The sequence below is a fragment of the Triticum urartu genome, chromosome 7, assembly GCF_003073215.2.
Source record: "Triticum urartu cultivar G1812 chromosome 7, Tu2.1, whole genome shotgun sequence".
NCBI lineage: Eukaryota > Viridiplantae > Streptophyta > Magnoliopsida > Poales > Poaceae > Triticum > Triticum urartu.
This window is the reverse complement of record NC_053028.1, coordinates 418,389,899-418,406,931: the sequence shown is the minus strand read 5'-3', so window position 1 is coordinate 418,406,931 and position 17,033 is coordinate 418,389,899. Positions and strand designations below refer to the sequence as shown.

At 44.0% G+C, this 17,033-nt stretch overlaps 2 protein-coding genes across 3 annotated transcripts; both read left to right on the top strand.

Moving 5' to 3' along the window:
* Nucleotides 1-897: 897 nt before the first annotated feature.
* LOC125524692 (E3 ubiquitin-protein ligase TRAIP-like) lies at nucleotides 898-4,428 on the top strand. Its single transcript, XM_048689728.1, has 9 exons — nucleotides 898-1,101; nucleotides 1,196-1,469; nucleotides 1,560-1,661; nucleotides 1,754-1,836; nucleotides 1,918-2,034; nucleotides 2,598-2,700; nucleotides 2,780-3,464; nucleotides 3,590-3,777; nucleotides 3,884-4,428. The coding sequence occupies exons 1-9, from the start codon at nucleotides 989-991 to the stop codon at nucleotides 3,977-3,979; spliced, it is 1,761 nt and encodes a 586-aa protein (XP_048545685.1). The 5' UTR covers nucleotides 898-988; the 3' UTR covers nucleotides 3,980-4,428.
* A 2,221-nt stretch (nucleotides 4,429-6,649) lies between these two features.
* LOC125524693 (monodehydroascorbate reductase 5, chlorplastic) lies at nucleotides 6,650-12,179 on the top strand. Of its 2 annotated transcripts, XR_007290918.1 has the most exons (18): nucleotides 6,650-6,854; nucleotides 6,946-7,132; nucleotides 7,255-7,354; nucleotides 7,717-7,794; nucleotides 8,148-8,219; nucleotides 8,325-8,443; nucleotides 8,704-8,788; nucleotides 8,945-9,034; nucleotides 9,142-9,243; nucleotides 9,335-9,424; nucleotides 10,175-10,255; nucleotides 10,630-10,701; nucleotides 10,778-10,872; nucleotides 10,948-11,036; nucleotides 11,136-11,198; nucleotides 11,280-11,323; nucleotides 11,687-11,923; nucleotides 12,040-12,179. XR_007290918.1 is itself a non-coding variant. In XM_048689729.1 (17 exons), exons 1-17 carry the CDS (start codon nucleotides 6,845-6,847, stop codon nucleotides 11,798-11,800), a joined length of 1,491 nt encoding a protein of 496 aa, XP_048545686.1. In that variant the 5' UTR covers nucleotides 6,650-6,844; the 3' UTR covers nucleotides 11,801-12,099. The 2 variants fall into 2 exon arrangements, 1 of the variants encoding a protein (XP_048545686.1); XM_048689729.1 differs by having other exon boundaries at nucleotides 11,687-12,099.
* Nucleotides 12,180-17,033: the final 4,854 nt, after the last annotated feature.

Here is a 17,033-nt window from a genome sequence, read left to right as displayed (position 1 = left end):
ACGCCGACAGTATATTTAAAAGCGAAAAAGTATAGAAGTAGTTAGTTGAGAGAATCTCAAGAAAAGTCTTGTTCCTCCTTCCGTTGGCGCCGCTTTAGATTCGCGCCATCGGAGGTACGGAGGATCTCGGCCCCCCGCTGACGGGAGGGACCACGTTCTCGTTTTTTGTTTGGTTCAATGTCTTGGTTGGTGCTGTGTGACGGTGGCGATGTCCCTGGGTAGAAATAATGTCTCCCACGTCTAATCCCCGTCCCGGCGGTGGAATAGCGTGTCGGAGGACACGTGGAGGTGTGTCTCCGTCGGATTTTGAGGGATTCAGTCGATGCTGGTCTTCGATGGATCTATTGGGATCCATTTTGTGTTCATCTTCGTCCGTGTGGTTACAAGTTTAATCTTTCCGATCTACTACTCTCTTCATCGGCGATGGTTACTGCTGTGTTGCGCTGGCCCTTTAGGATCTTAACGCAATGACTTCTCAACTGTCTATCACAATAAAGTCTGTCTGGATCCAGCGAGGGATGGCGATGACGACGGTGCTCCTTCGGCTCGCTTCAGTATTTGTAGTCGTTGCTAGGTGGTCCCTGAATCTGGTTGTAATTTTTATTACCTGCAGTGTTTTATGGACTGCGATGATTGATGAATAGTGGAAGTTTCTCTTGAAAAAAAAGTTAGCTGAGCGTATAATATTGGCCCACAACTATTGGATGTATAATTACGAAACTAGATTAAACATTTTGAACGGCTTAGATTACAAAAAACTAAAAAATCACGAAAACAATTACTATTTCACTAACCCCGGATTTAATTAAGAATTTGAAGTATAATAAGTAAAGAGTAATATCAGAGCGGGAGAAAATTGTTCCCGCCACGAGGTCTCTTGTGCGCTTCGAAAACTCCCGCGAAACCTGTCCGTTTCCCTCCTCCAAATCCAACCACAAGAAGAGGAGCCCTCCCCCCTCTGGATGCCGCCGCCGCCGCCGCCGTCGTCATGACCGCCGCCGCATGGCCGGTCTGCACCATCTGCTACGAGGACCTCCGCCCGCTCTCCGACCAGCACATCTACTGCCTCCCCTCCTGCGGCCACGTCTTCCACGCCCTCTGGTCCGCCCCTCCCTTCCCTCCCAATCCGTTATCTTCTCCCGTTCTGTCCTCGCGATGGCCGGCTAACAGAGAGGCTTCCCGCGTGTTGTTGCAGCGTAGAGCAATGGCTGGAGTACTGCCCGAGCGCGGGCGGCAAGAAGAAGGGTAAGTGCCCCATCTGCAAGCAGGCCTGCGGCGCCTCTCACCCCCCGACTCGCCTCTTCTTCCAGTCCACCGGCGCGTGCCCCACGCAGGCGCCCCCCTCCTCGTCGCAGGACGCCGACCCGGAGGCGCTCGCCGAAGAGGTCGCTCGGCTGGAGCAGAAGGCGTCGTCCCTTGGCAAGGTGCTCGAGGAGCAGCGCGATGGGATCCAGAAGCTCAACGCCGAGGCTAGTGCTGCTACCGCATCGGTCGGATCTCTTATTGGGCTGGTTCTTTTGTGTGGATCGCTAATGGTTTCTTGGTGGTTCTTGGTTCAGATCGTCAGGTGGAAGGAGCAGGCGGCGACCGCGGAGACGATGCGGGAGTCGGCTAGGAAGGAGAAAGAGTCTGTGCAGCGGCTGCTCAATGCGAAAACAGAGGTAAGTAAGTTCATTGTTCAGGTGGCGAGATCTATTCTCCCTTTTCTGCGTCTGGCTATGGGTTACTGAATCGTGTTGGTAAATCATGGTAGGAGTTGTCGAGGAAGACGTCAGAGTGCGTGAGGTTGCAGGAGAGGAGCCTTGCGTTGGCGAAGGAGCTTGCGGCCCTGAAGCTGTATGCTTGTTCAATCTGAAGTGTGCACAAATATCTGTGTTTGATGAGTGAAATGCATCTGTCTTAATATCTTGTTCTTAGGTCGACTGACACGAACCTTCAGGAAGAAGAGATCCTAAAGTTGGCTTCATTGGGTAACCATGGCAACCTTGAGAATGCTGTTGACGTCCTGAAGAGATCACTTGCTCTCCGCAACAAGTATAATTCTCCATCATTTCCTCATGTCGAAACATGTCGTTCATGTTGGGTATCCATACTAGTTTGGGGGTAACTGCCTAAACATGTTTTACACTGAACAATGGGACCTCGTCATCCACTTCAATAACTGTTAAAGAGTAGTAATAGTTTATGTAAAACTGAATATTGATTTTGCTTTACCTTATGATGTCGAGTTGGTGAACTTTGGATCGTTGAAGGAAGTGTAATGACCTCAACCTAAATTATAGTCAGTATTTCAGCTATGAAGTTGGAGTTATGACTTGAGACAGTTTCTATGCTCTGATGTCCAATGATGATACTAGTATCAAATGAATTAGCACTTTAGCAGGCGACATGATGTGCCATTCTGGAATCATTTCCATACAAATTAGACAAAGAGTCCTTTTCTTTCTTAAATGAATGCTTTGATTGTCACAAATGATATTCTTACTTAACTTGGTGATTTTTTCTTCTTTCAAAAAGTTACTCTTGTAGCGTACGATTTCACTTTGTATAGCATGGATTTCATGCTTTGGACACTTGGTAATGCATTTTTCTTTCAGGAGCTACAAAGACTTGATGGTCCAATGCAATCATCTGGGAAGATCAGAAAGTCGCGCTCAGCAGAGGATTGAGAAGGGCAGGGAGCTGATAAAGAAGTTGAGGGTATGCTTATAACAACTTAAGATCTGTTCCCTGAATTTACATATTTAGTTTGGGTGTTGATCTCTGCAAATAAAAACAGGCAAAGGTACTTGATCTTCAGAAGGAACTGGAAGAAAAGGAAAATAATGTCATCAGAGACTTGAGGTCTTCAAAGAAATTTAAAGCTGACCAGAACCAGACAAATCCAGTGAAGGCCAGTGCTAATAATGGTTTCTCTAGTCCAAGTGCTGGATATGGGAATCAAACGGTTAAGCTTGATGATGTGATGCAAGATGGATGCAACGAGAAGGTTCAGTCAAACCAGGTGACCCCTGAAGCTAAAAAAGATCCGATCTTACAAGACAGCCTTGAAATAAAGATTGCAGATGTGATAGACTTAGATGCGGATGACAAAGGCACGATAAAATGTCCCGCCAAGCCGTTCGGGTATAATGATTACACTTCGGATACACGAAATCAGTCCAGTCGCTGTGAACGTGGTACCGAAGAGCCCACGGCATTCGGATGTGAGCCTTCCTTCTATGTACCAGAAGAAACATCATTTTTGAAACACACGGCGGCTACTGGAAAATCAACATTTCAGGAGTTTCTTATGAAGACCAAACTGCAAAACGTTCAAGAGCTTCCTGTTCTGAGAAGCACGAATGTTACAACTTCAACATGTAAGAAAGAATCACTGACAATTGGTGGCATCTCTAAACAAGCAACTAGGCTGGCTTCTGGCACTGGACCTCAGACATTTCACAATTTAAATTCTCTTTCCGGTGAGTTTCTTGTGAAGTTGCTGATGCAGAACCTCCTTTGGTTGTTTCTTACTATTTGGGATATCCATAGCTTGTTATTTATACTCAATCTCCTGTACTTAGCAACCACCTTTTTCTACAATCAGATGATGATTTTCAAACGCTACCTGGATGTACCGGTGAAGGGGCAAGAAAAGGCATTGGCAAATGGTCCAAGGGCATGGCAGCACCCGGGTATCTAGGTGCAAACACAAACAAGGGCAATCTGATATCTGTGGGGCATGACGGGCGCGGGGGAAAGGTGAAAGTCCTGAGAAATCATGGCCGGTTCGCGGTGAGTTCAACAAGCTCAGCTCAGGTTCTTCCCTGTCGGACAGCAAAAGCGGCTTAAGTGCATGTATGTATCTAATGTAATCCCATGCATGGATCTGTTGTTGCAGGATAGTAGGACTCCAGCATTGTGGCCAAAGGCACAGCAGAAGGCTGTAGGCAAAGGTGGGCAGTCTAACCTAGAGCACTTCTTTGAGAAGAGATGATGATCCTAGCTGTGCTCCAACTGAGAATGCATGTTGTGGTGAAATGGTGCCACTGCCTGCTGTGTGTCTTGTGCCATACTTGCAGGGAGACATGAATCCAGATTTTGTAATCGGTATACTATTGGCATTGGGCCAGTGATGTTAGAGGTTGGACACAATCTCTCAATGCTATTTGAGACGCCTGAATCCCTCAGTGCCCTGGCTTATGCTTTGGTTTGTCAAGGGTTCAGTTTGTGCCCACGGTGGCATTGTTTATTTGTTTTGATGCACATGTTGTGTCATGTTTTCTAATTAGTATTGTTAAGAGTTGAGGAGGCAACAGAGAAGACTTCACTTTTGGCTCAATGCCGAACTAGGTTATCTGCTGCTGTGTCCGGTTTTGTTCGGTTCACTTTTGGGATCAAATAACAGCTTTAATGATAAAAAACAACAGTACACATTCAGGAAAAGTATACTGAACTTGATGTGAACACATTTTCATTTTTCATATTATCCTCAGACTTAATTCCCATCCTGCTAACAGTTTACTATTTGGTTTCTGTATTCTTCTGTGTGAGAAAACAAAGGATAACATGATATACAGCCTGGTAGGTGCTAGGAAGAGGTGGTTTTTCTGGAGACGCCATGACACGGCCCAATCATGACGAGACACTGCACATGAACCGAACCATGTAGGTTCTTTTTTTTAATGTACGATAGTATATTAGCAACTACTACTCTACTAGTAGGTGCTCAACTTCTAGATCCACTGAAAATGATGTTTAGTGAAAAGCTACACTCTACTTTTGTCTTTAACTCAGAAGCACACAACTTGTAGTTCTCTTGTCAAGGTCAAACAAGTTTAATAAGTGTTTATTTTTAGACTAAATTCCATCTTTTGCCCTCTCTTTTGGCATTTTTGACAGGAACTACCCCATTTAAGAGATTTTCATCCGTGTTACCACATTTTACAAAACTTGTATATTCAATATATTTGCACTACTGGATAGGAGTATATGTTCTGGCGTTATTCAAACTTCTATCTAACTATCACTTAGCTACTTAAAGTCGGCTTAGATATGCACACGTGTATATGCAGTGCAGTATTATTAGTTGCACATGCGTATGTATGCCTACACACATAAATGTGGCCTCCCTTCAAGTGGTAAAGAAACCGTCGCCTCCTAATAGGCTGGAAGATGGGATCTGACTTGACCATGCAGGAAAGGATGTGGTTTGGGTCATCTATGTATTGTAGGAGAGGGAACACGATGCAAGATCTGGCATGCGGAAAAACTGACATTGGAGAAAAAAAAACCATGAACATGGGGCGACATGTATACTTGTTGACATGTGGGATCAGCTTGACATAATGTGCTTATAAATAAAAAAGGTAAAATGCGGGACAAGTTTGGTTAAATAGGGTAAAACAGTTGAAAATCTCTTAAATGTGGCAATTCCTATAAGAATGCCAAAAGATAGTTTTTTTTTTGGAATTTACCATCTTTTAACAATTAGAATGAATTGTTGTGTGGCGGGTCTATGCATTGACCCAAGGAATCACAAACTCAATAAGGCTACAAAATGACTATTGCAGTTTTTGTGTCCTGGTTGCTTCTTGGTCGCAGATGCATATTGCAGGAGAAATTTAATTTGCTCGGAGGTGGCGCAAAGCAAAACCATGCAGGATGGTGGATGATCAACATCATTGGTGATGATGATAATCAAGGATCGTTACTACAACTTGCGAACATAGTTTGTGAGGATCAAAATTGACCATTGTGTCGCCACGGTTCTTAGCTTTCCTTTTATGGTTCATGATTTACACCCTAGGACTTCTAACCAGAACAAACTTGCCCCGCTTCATTCAATATCGAGCATTGCAATCTTGAATTCGCAGGTACGAGACTTTCGTGTAGGGAGACTCGACGAGAAGGCTCTCTCTACAAAATCAGCAGATGCCACCACCTTTGCAACTAGGCCTATTGATCCATGGCCATGGCTATATGAAAGAATTACACACCAAATCAATATTGCATGTTCATTTGGCTAGCTTTGAGAACACGCTATTCACTAATGAACACAAGTTTAGGAGGGGCATTGCTAATTATCGGGGCCTTGCTTATGTCTAAATGTTTCCGCATCAATGCAAGAAATCTAGAGTAACAACTGTAACAACAACATGCAATCTAAAATAACTATTGCCACTAGAACATTTCAAAAACATCGAAATGCCATGATTTTTTCACAGGATCTCGGCTGCAGATCCTCTTTCGAAGATGTGCCGATAATCTTATAGTTTGGTCGAGCTGCCATGACAAGTTTAACATGATGATGTGCCGAGGATCTCAAATACCCGCACATTTTGCTCCGGAGATATGCTGACGATCTTATTCTTCGGACTTGTTTTATCTATCGAATGAATGTAATCTTTTTTTGTGTGTGTTATCCTTCTTTATACGATGCAACTCTTCCAGAGTCCCATCAATTTTTTTTGGCCATTGTTCCCAAAATGCATCATTTTTTTAAATGATCAATATATATTGTTACTGTACTATTTCAACAAGGTAAGACAATTTTGTGAGTTGAATGATGTAAGTGTGGTAATGTCCATTCTGCTATATAAAAACACAAACATGACCCAGCTTAATAAGTGGGATGACACGCAATTAAAACATCCCCAGGACAGGAGGGCGTATTGGCAAAACGAGAGTACACGTGGAGCGTCTTCTCTCCCCACTCCGTCCGTCTGCCCGTTCCTCGTCGCCGCCCCGCCCCGCCCCTTGGCCCGCCGCAACGGCCAGCGTCCCTTTGAGAGTCCCCCACCATTAAACTATTCCCTCTACTCGCCCCCTCTCCTATAAGCGCCGCCTGTGGGGAGAGGCCATGACTTCAGGTTCTCGTCGCGACCCCGCAGCTCCCCCCAAACCCTTCTGAGTTCTGATTCGCCGCCCGTTGGTGTGTTTTTTCCTTGGAGGTGGCTCTAGCTCTCCGGCAAAAGGCGGCGCAGATGGCTTCCGCGGCGGCGGCTGCGGCGGCGGGGACGGGGTGCTACTCGCAGACGTCCTGGGCGCTGCGACGCCTTGGCGCCGGAGGCGGCGCCCTCGCATCGGCGGCCACCCGTAGGAGGAACTGCTCCGTCGCGGCCGCCGTCTTTGACAACCAGAACCGCGAGTGGGTGCTCCCTCCCTCTTACCCCCCTGGGCTAGGCTCTCTTGATCTGAGTCCGTCTGCTTCAGTCCCTGTCCTCTGCCAAGCCCGTCCCTACTTACGGTTCATGTATCGACCGCCTGCAGGTACGTGATCGTGGGCGGCGGGAACGCGGCGGGCTACGCGGCTAGGACGTTCGTCGAGCATGGCATGGCCGACGGCCGCCTCTGCATCGTCTCCAAAGAGGTAATGCCCATCGCGCATCAGTTAATTAATTACACAAGTGGATTCTTCATTGTTATTCCCTGCCCAGCGCATAATTTTGTTCTGTTGTTTTGTAGGAGTAATTGCTATTCCCTCCGTTCACTAGTACTCGTATAAGATGTTCCAACTTTTTTCTGAATTCAGATGTTTATAGACACGTTTTAGTGTGTTTGTTCACTCATTTCAGTTTGTATGTAGTCCATATTGAAATATCCAAAACATCTTATAATAGTGAACGGAGGGAGTATAATATATGGATGTACTAGAAACTACCAGTACTTCCACATTTTTCTTTTGAGCGTATGTGTGTTTATTTCTGATGGTGTGTGCTTGTTGCGGTGCAGGCTGTTCCACCATACGAGCGACCAGCACTGACCAAAGGCTATCTGTTTCCCCCAGAAAAAAAGCCGGCACGCCTACCTGTAAGTACTCTGGAGTTTGGACAATTTAACAACAGGAAGTAGCATTGAACCATGACAGTAGTGATAGTCTGTTGATTTGGGATTACCAATCTGTTTAACCTCTTTCTCTGTTGAGCATTCTTGACATAATAATGGACAGAAATTTAGTTAAGTCATCATCATGTCATTTGTTCCGACTTGAGTGAAATCTACTCCAATATGTAAACATTACGCTGTCATCATCTGTTGCTATCCATGAATCAGCGTTCTTTTAGCTGATATGGTACATTGGTGTCCTGCATAGTTCAGCATCAAGATAAAATCTGCAAATACAGGCATGCAGCCTTAAAACTCGGATGTTTCTCTTGTGGCAGGGATTCCATACCTGTGTTGGATCTGGTGGCCAGAGGCAGACTGCCGAATGGTACAAGGAGAATGGCATAGAGGTAGTTATGAACTTCTGATGCTACTATCTTTTTTTGTTTTGTTTAGTGTGTTCCATAATAATACAAGAATCCCCTTGGTCTGAAACCATTTCTCCTTTCTGAAAGGTGCTGTATGAGGATCCAGTTGAAGCATTTGATGGCAAAACACAGACCTTGAAAACTTCATCAGGGAAAATTCTGAAGTATGGGTCACTTATCATTTCTACTGGTTGTGCAGCTGCAAGGTATATCACAATCCATTATGCATATATTAGCAGTGGTTTTAATGTGGAAAACCAGATTGTAATATCCTTACCAAGTTACCATGATTACCAATTCCTGCTATAACTTTGCGCTCCTAAGAGGCAAGGTAAATAAAATTCCCACGCTTCTGCAATGATGCAGTAAACTGAACAAGTAGATATAGAAGCCTTGCACATTTCACATGGTTTTCATGAATTTCATCATTGCTTGTTCGTGCTTGTAATATTGATGCTTGTTTCAGACTACCTGAGAAAATTGGAGGAGACTTACCTGGAGTTCACTATATACGTGATGTTGCTGATGCTGATTCTCTAGTATCTTCATTGGTATGCTCAGTACAAAAATAACGATAGATGTTTCTCATGTACTAAAATAGGTTTCTCTCGTGCGACATGACAATAGTGATCTAAAATTATTCCTTGTTTTGTATATTCACACTTTTTAACTTTTCTGCTAAACTGATATTTGGGTTAATTTGGTAGGGAAAAGCAAAGAAAATTGTTGTTATTGGTGGGGGCTATATTGGCATGGAGGTGGCTGCTGCAGCTTGTGGCTGGAATCTTGACACAACTGTAACGGCACTATCTTATTTTCTTCAGTTCTGATATATCCGAAGCATGTTTTTATTCTCTATGCATTGCAAGTGCCAGTTGTATAACTGAAGTTGCTTTGTATATAGATAATATTCCCAGAAGATCACATAATGCCAAGATTGTTTACGCCTTCCCTTGCTAAGAAGTATGAGGAACTGTATGAGCAAAATGGCGTCAAATTCGTAAAGGTGACAGAGTTCCACCAGTCCGTCAACATCATTTGTTTGTCTTGATTTTTCATACTATATCATGTTGAATGTGTATATTTATGGTATCCAGGGAGCTCTTATTGACAAACTTGATGCTGGCTCTGATGGAAGGGTGTCTTCAGCTATACTTAAAGATGGTTCTGTTGTTGAAGCTGATACAGTTATGATCTTTATTTTCTCAAGACGTTCTTATGCTGCAGTACCAAATCCTAAACCATGAAAATCGTCGAGATTCCTGCATTTGAGTTCCTACAGTTGGTCTTGGCCTTATTAAGAGCACCCGTTATATTAGATTATCTAATGACAGGATTATGACCACTTAGATCCACTTGATATTATGTTTGAAAGGCATTTGATAATAACCAACTTATCTTTGAAATCCTGTTAGTAGAAAGCATCTAGACAACCTAATCCCTCAGAAGTGAAGTAGAGTCTATGATAGGTGTGCTATCCTTCTACATTTTATGGTTAGCTAATAAACTAGACTGACAAGCAAAGTCCTAAATTCTGGAAACCAGTAATAGTGGAGGGGAAGAGAGGGGGGAGAATGAGGAAGTCTTTTAAATCTTTGATTAGGAAACCAACTTGATTTCTCAAGAATCAGACTCAGTATTGTTCTCGCTGTCCACAAACTAATCTGTTTAGAAACCCTGCTGGTCGTGGTTGGTTGGATATTGTTGGCGCCAGCCTCTGTTTGGTGAATGGTAGTATTAGCCCATAATGTGTGTCGTGATCAAATGTCTGCTGAGGCAGCAGAAGTTACATACAGTTTATTATATTATCACTAGGAGCATCAGCTACTATTTATTATATTTGATATTATCTTCTTATGTACATATTCTTAAACTGCTGAAACCGTATGGATTCATATCATGAGATCTTCTTATGTTGACATTACATTCTAATGCAGGTTATTGTTGGTATAGGAGCAAAACCATCTGTCAGCCCCTTCGAAGCTGTGGGAGTTAACATCGAAGTTGGTGGAATAGAGGTTTGTTCCATCCAGAAGTTAATGAACCTTATTTGATTTGACTATACTCTGCAGTATGATGTATGTTAGTAGCATGGGTCATTATTGTTCTCTATTGGACACCAAGTTGTGGTTTTACCCTCTCTAGTTGCTTGAAGGTTTAAGGGACTGCTTGCTTTGTCATTTTGTACCTCTAGTAGTGATAAGATTAGATGTATTTATTAATTATAACAATGCATAAAGTAAATTAGATGATTTTTCCAGTTAGACCTTATTGATATCAATTTAGTGATTCAGCTGTCACCTCTACTGTCATTACATTTTCCTTGTAAAAGATGTGCTGCTGTCTGAATTTTTTTGTCATCCTTAGATGATCTGTTGGTTCTTCTTTGTAGGTTGATTCCATGTTTAGAACAAGTATACCTAGCATCTTTGCTATTGGAGATGTGGCAGCTTTTCCGCTCAAGGTAGGTTTCTGTGCATTTATCTCAAATAAGGAAATGTTGGATCCTAGAATATAACTTTCTGTGAGCTTTTCTACAGATGTATGATAGAATAGCTCGAGTGGAGCATGTGGATCATGCCAGAAAGTCTGCACAACATTGTATAGAAACACTCTTAACATCCCAGGCAAAAGCGTAAGTTAATGGTTATAAGGTGTATCTATCAGTTTACCTGCTGGTGCTGTGCTTGATTTGCCATCTCTGATGTAGGTATGACTACCTTCCGTATTTCTATTCTCGAGTTTTTGAGTATGAAGGAAGCTCCAGGAAAATTTGGTGGCAATTCTACGGAGATAACGGTATGGTTGCCCCTTTCCAGTTTCTACCTCATAATGTTGATCCTTGTTATTGAACATCAATAATCACAAAATCTCTATCCTCTCTTGTTCACTACGCAGTTGGTGAAACAATTGAAGTAGGGAACTTTGATCCTAAGATTGCTACCTTCTGGATTGACTCTGGTAATTAGTTGTTTTCAATATTTATCATTACTCTCATTTGGACTTCTTTATGACAATCTTTTACCTTGTTATATCTTGCAGATAGTCGATTGAAGGGTGTTTTCCTTGAGAGTGGAACCTCAGAGGTAATAAAATGCGGACAACACCTTTAACATGGCAATATCTTCTTGCAACTTCTCCTGAACTTAATACTGAGATAGTAGCCTTTAAATGAAAGCACATATGCCTTGCCAAGTTGCCATGACCCTTATTCACACACACACACACAAAAAAAAAAAAACTTGCGATGGCCTTCTTTTGTGTGAAAAGAGTTTATTAATCAGTGCAAGTTACAATCATGCTAAATAGTTGGGAGGACAAAAATTCTGTAGTCTTGGAGAGAAATCTTGCCATGACCAAAGAGCTTGCAATTCCTATTGTATTTCAATTCTGGACTTCATTTATAAGAACCATTCCGGATTCCTAACAGCATCTCTGCAATATTTCAGGAATTCTCGCTTCTTCCAAAGCTCGCGAGATCACAGCCCATTGTCGACAAAGCTAAGCTCAAGAGTGCAACTTCAGTTGAAGATGCATTAGAGATTGCGAGAAGCTCTCTTTAGTCTGGCTCTTCTGTTTAACTAGTTGTCAACACATATGGCCTCTTCAGTTTGGGACTGCAGCTTGTTTTGAAAAGTCAGGACTATGATGACAATAATGCGGCCATAGTATCCGTTCTATGCGGGGTCTGTAATTTTCTTAGATGCCCCTCGGCCGCCATTTTCTAGCTTGGCATAAACTTTGACCACCCTTTTGAGGGGTTGAGGAAGATATGATGGAATGACAATATTTTCTTTTGCAGGTTTGAACAGTGGGTGGTATGAACTATAGGCACATTAATAAAACTTATGATCATCCGCCACTTTCTAGCTTGAAATAAACTTTGACTGCCCATTGAGGGGTTGAGGAGGATAATGATGGTATGGAAACATTTATTTTGCAGTTTGAAGTTTAAACAATGGTTTCCATATGCTAATTGAAGAAACTTATGGTCATTTCGATCGATCGAAGGATGTAGCAACGAAATTGGCTAAATCATGTATCTTATTCATGTTTTACTGGGAGTTCTCGATTCTCAGCGCATATCTTGGAAAACTTTCTTGAGGTCTACTGTTTCTCCTGAAATACACACAAGAATTCTCTTGGTCATCCAATTTTCTGAAGAGCACTCTTTTCTGAACATGTTGGAAGTGGAAAGGTTTGTCAGCATTGTCTATACAGATGAAAATTTGTGACCCTTGGGGTACCCTTTCCCACAATTCAACTGACTATTGAAATTTTGTGACCCTTGGGGTACCCTTTCCCTCAATTCAACCGACTATTGAAATTTCAGTTGAATTTTAGTTCACCTGGTTGAACGAAAGGATTGTACCCATTTGCACCCCCTATTGTCAAGGATGACATTGGGTAGGGTATGGTGCGGGTACAAAAATTTCATACCCATGCCCATCTTTCTCATGGTCATAGAAAATCCTACTCATACCCTACCTATCGAGCACCCATGGGCAATGGGTATCCATGCTCGGCGGGCACCCATTGGACGCATCAACGTAACGATGAAGGGTGGCGGCGTAGTTGCTGGCTCCTTGTGTGGTGGAGGCACCAACAAGTGTTGGGGAATTGGTGATCAGGAGGAGGAGAATGGGGCATGGTCGTTCCTATGGTCGGGGAATTGGTGATCGGGAGGAGAGGAGAATGGGGTGTGGTACAATCGGGAGGGTGCGAGTAGTTGGTGGAGATGGACTGTGATCTTGTCGTTTCAGACTTCATCTTATTTACCGAGCCTACCCTTGATCATTCGACGACATCTTTAATCCACTATCCTTTTAGAAAAACACCATAAGCTTATTGGTTCTGATTTATATATTAAGAAAATGGATACAAAGGTAGAAACAATCAAACAACACAAATATCATCTACGAAAGATTTGTCGCGCCACACACAAGCTTACCGGCACTCTAGTCGGGGGCCGCTATTACTGATGAGCCTGGAGGGTGACACCAATCCAACCACCCCGCACACAAAGCTAAAACAAAATGAGGGGCATCATAGTGCTGCGGAGATGGGAGAGAGGAAAATTTGGGATATTATCTGGAAGGCAAATATTCCGCAGAAGATCTGTATTTTTGCTTGGCGGGTAGTGTCCAATAGTTTGCCTGTCTAGGTAAACAGAGTGGTTCATCACCAGACTACTGTTAGTACATGTTCTATTTGTAGAAATGGATGATGAAAGTATTTTTCATGCGCTTGTCATGTGCCCAAAGGCTTTTGCGCTCCGTATGGCCATGAGGAACATTTGGGAATTACCTGCGGAGGAAGTGTTCAGATACACGGGGGTTGATTGGTTTCTTAACCTTCTAAGTCATTTGAGCCATACTATGCGTGACCAAATTATTTTCATATTTTGAAGAGCCTGGCATTTGAGAAATGATTTGATATTCGGTAAGGGCAAGGAATCTGTCTCAGCATCTGCTAGCTTTATGGATAATTATTGGTCTTCCTTTGTGGCATATCACTCCTTACCTATGGTGGACATGAAAAATAAAGGAAAAGATCTGATGCATGGTCTAAGAACTGCCCCTAATATGGTGGGGGCTAAGGATTGGAAGTGAAGGAAATATGCCCTAGAGGCAATAATAAAATTGTTATTTATATGTCCTTATATTATGATAAATGTTTATTATTCATGCTAGAATTGTATTAACCGGAAACATAGTACATGTGTGAATACATAGACAAACAGAGTGTCACTAGTATGCCTCTACTTAACTAGCTCGTTAATCAAAGACGATTAAGTTTCCTGACCATAGACATGTGTTGTCATTTGATGAACGGGATCACATCATTAGAGAATGATGTGATGGACAAGACCCATCCGTTAGCTTAGCACAAATGATCGTTTAGTTTTATTGCTAATGCTTTCATCATGACTTATACATGTTCCTCTGACTATGAGATTATGCAACTCCCGAATACCGGAGGAACACCTTGTGTGCTATCAAACATCACAACGTAACTGGGTGATTATAAAGACGCTCTACAGGTGTCTACGATGGTGTTTGCTGAGTTGGCATAGATCGAGATTAGGATTTGTCACTCCGATTGTCGGAGAGGTATCTCTAGGCCCTCTCGGTAATGCACATCATTATAAGCCTTGCAAGCAATGTGACTAATGATTTAGTTGCGGGATGTTGCATTATGGAACGAGTAAAGAGACTTGCCGGTAATGAGATTGAACTAGGTATGATGATACCGACGATCGAATCTCGGGCAAGTAACATACTGATGGCAAAGGGAACAACGAATGTTGTTATGCGGTTTGACCGATAAAGATCTTCGTAGAATATGTAGGAACCAATATGAGCATCCAGGTTCCTCTATTTGTTATTGACCGGAGATGAGTCTCGATCATGTCTACATAGTTCTCGAACCCGTAGGGTCCGCACGCTTAACGTTCGATGACGATCGATATTATGAGTTTATGTGTTTTGATGTATCGAAGGTAGTTCGAAGTCCCGGATGTGATCACAGACATGACGAGGAGTCTCAAAATGGTCGAGACATGAAGATTGATATATTGGAAGGTTATGTTTGGACACCGGGATGATTTCGAATGAGTTCGGGCATATACCGGAGTACCGGGGGGTTACCGGAACCCCCTGGGGGCTTAATGGGCCTACATGGGTTTTAGTGGGAGAGAGAGTGAAAGTGCAACTATTCCTGGGTGGTTTTGGTAATTCCTAACAACATATAGCTCATTGAGCTAATACTATTTCAAGATAAATATTTCAGAAAAGCTCAATGATTGGCATGGCATGGATTAAAAATGTGGACCCCTCAAAATGTTAAGGACAAAAGATTGGCTCAAGCTCTAAAGCTCAAGACTCTACATTTTACCTTTTAGTGATCTAAGAGCATCTCCAGCCGTTGCGCCCCCAAGACGCGCCGAAAACCGCCGCTTGGGGGCGAGCCGGCGCTATTTTAGGCTTGGGTGCTAGTGCGTTCCCAGCCGCCGCCACCCAGGTCGCCCCCAGGCGCCGATATCGGCCCAGTATCGGCGCTTTCAGCCCATTTTCGGCGTTGGGTTGGCCCAATTTCCAGCGCAAAACGGCCCACGCTCGACGTGTTTCGGCGCTCATTCAAATAAAATCATCAATAAAATCATCACAAATAATAAAAACACTCATATTTCATTGCACGTCCAGCTAGGTGTTGCCCTTGAGCCTTCTAGGTGCTCCACTAGATCCTGCTGCAGCTGATGATGCACCTGTGGGTTTCGGATCTCCTGGCGCATGTTGAGGAAGGCCGTCCATGTTGCAGGGAGCTGGTGATCCACTTGGGCAAGAGGACCCTGCCTGTAATATGGTTCAGTGTCAAACACTGGCTCTTCCTGCTCGCTCTCAATGATCATGTTGTGCAAAATGACATAACAAGTCATGATCTCCCACATTTGATCTTTCGACCAATCTTAGCGGGGTACCGGACAACAGTAAATCGAGATTGGAGCACGCCAAATGCTCGACTTCCTCCTCGAGAAACGCCGCGAGCACCTCCTCGTCGTCGGAGTCCATCGCAGCCGGGGCAGGCAAAGCACCGAACACGTAGCGGGCGTCGTGCGCAGACTCGTCGGCGGGCGCCGGAGCGGCGAGGGAAACTCGGGGAAAGTGGGGGGAGAGGGCGTCGGGGGGATCTTTCTTTGTTTCGCGGCGAGGAATGGCGAGATAGCGGCGGCGGCGGAGAGGTGGCTGGCGACGCCGGGATCGGCAAGGTGTTAGGGAAGCAGAGGGGAAAACGGGGCGAATCAGTGTGACTTTTCGCCTGACAGTGGGGACCCGAGCGATTTTCCCTTCCGCCAGCGCCCCCAAGTGCCCCCAGTGCGTCGGGTTTGGCCTGGGCGCGCCGGGTCAGAAAACGGGCCGATCCGGCGGATTTCGGCGTCTTGGGGGCGCGACTGGGCCATTTTTTCGACGCCGGCGCTAAAAAAAGCGGCCTGGGGGGCGTCTTGGGGGCGCGGCTGGAGATGCTCTAAGATCACATTGAGTCCATAGGAAAAGCCAATACTATTAAAAAGTGATGAGGTGTTGCTTAATGGGTTACTTGCTCAAAGTGCTTAGTGATATGCTCCAAAACCCTCAGCCACTTTCTCATATCCACATATGTCTCAAACCAAAAGTCAAACTCGGCCCCACCGAAACTTTCCATCCGGCGCCACCAAGTTCAGTTGACATAGCCACTGCCACAAAACCCTAGTCTTTTCGGTCTCACCGATAGGGATCTCGGTCTCACCGAGATGGGATTGCAAACTCTCTGTTTCCCTTCGTAACGTTTCGGTCTAACCGAGATGAGCGATTAGTCCCACTGAGTTCGCAATGCAAACTCTCTGTTTCCCCTTCGTAACGATTTTGGTCTATCCGAGATGAGTGACCGGTCCCACCGAGTTTGCCTAACCAACTCTCTGGTTAGCTTATTACCAAAATCGGTCCCACCGAGTTTGTGTAATCGGTCTCACCGAGATTAGTTATGCCCTAACCCTAATGAAATCGGTCCCATCGAGTTGACGTGTTGGTCCCACCAAAAATCCCAACGCTCACATTTTGAACTAAATCAGTCTGACCGAGTTTCATGATTCGGTCTCACCAAGTTTGGTAAATTGTGTGTAACGGTTAGTTTTTGTGTGGAGGCTATATATACGCCTCCACCCACTCTTCATTTATGGAGAGAGCCATCAGAACATGCCTACACTTCCAACTTACATTTTCTGACAGAGAACCACCTACACTTGTGTTGAGATCAAGA

What these genes read in the sequence shown, in the direction of transcription:
- LOC125524693 (XM_048689729.1), top strand. An exon ending in ACTGGTTGTGCAGCTGCAAG is followed by an intron (nt 8,444 to 8,703) that starts GTATATCACAAT and finishes TGCTTGTTTCAG; the next exon opens with ACTACCTGAGAAAATTGGAG. An exon ending in ATGGCGTCAAATTCGTAAAG is followed by an intron (nt 9,244 to 9,334) that starts GTGACAGAGTTC and finishes TATGGTATCCAG; the next exon opens with GGAGCTCTTATTGACAAACT.
- LOC125524692 (XM_048689728.1), top strand. Translation starts at nt 989, where the DNA reads ATGACCGCCGCCGCATGGCCGGTCTGCACCATCTGCTACGAGGACCTC. An exon ending in GAGCTTGCGGCCCTGAAGCT is followed by an intron (nt 1,837 to 1,917) that starts GTATGCTTGTTC and finishes TCTTGTTCTTAG; the next exon opens with GTCGACTGACACGAACCTTC. An exon ending in AGCTGATAAAGAAGTTGAGG is followed by an intron (nt 2,701 to 2,779) that starts GTATGCTTATAA and finishes AAATAAAAACAG; the next exon opens with GCAAAGGTACTTGATCTTCA.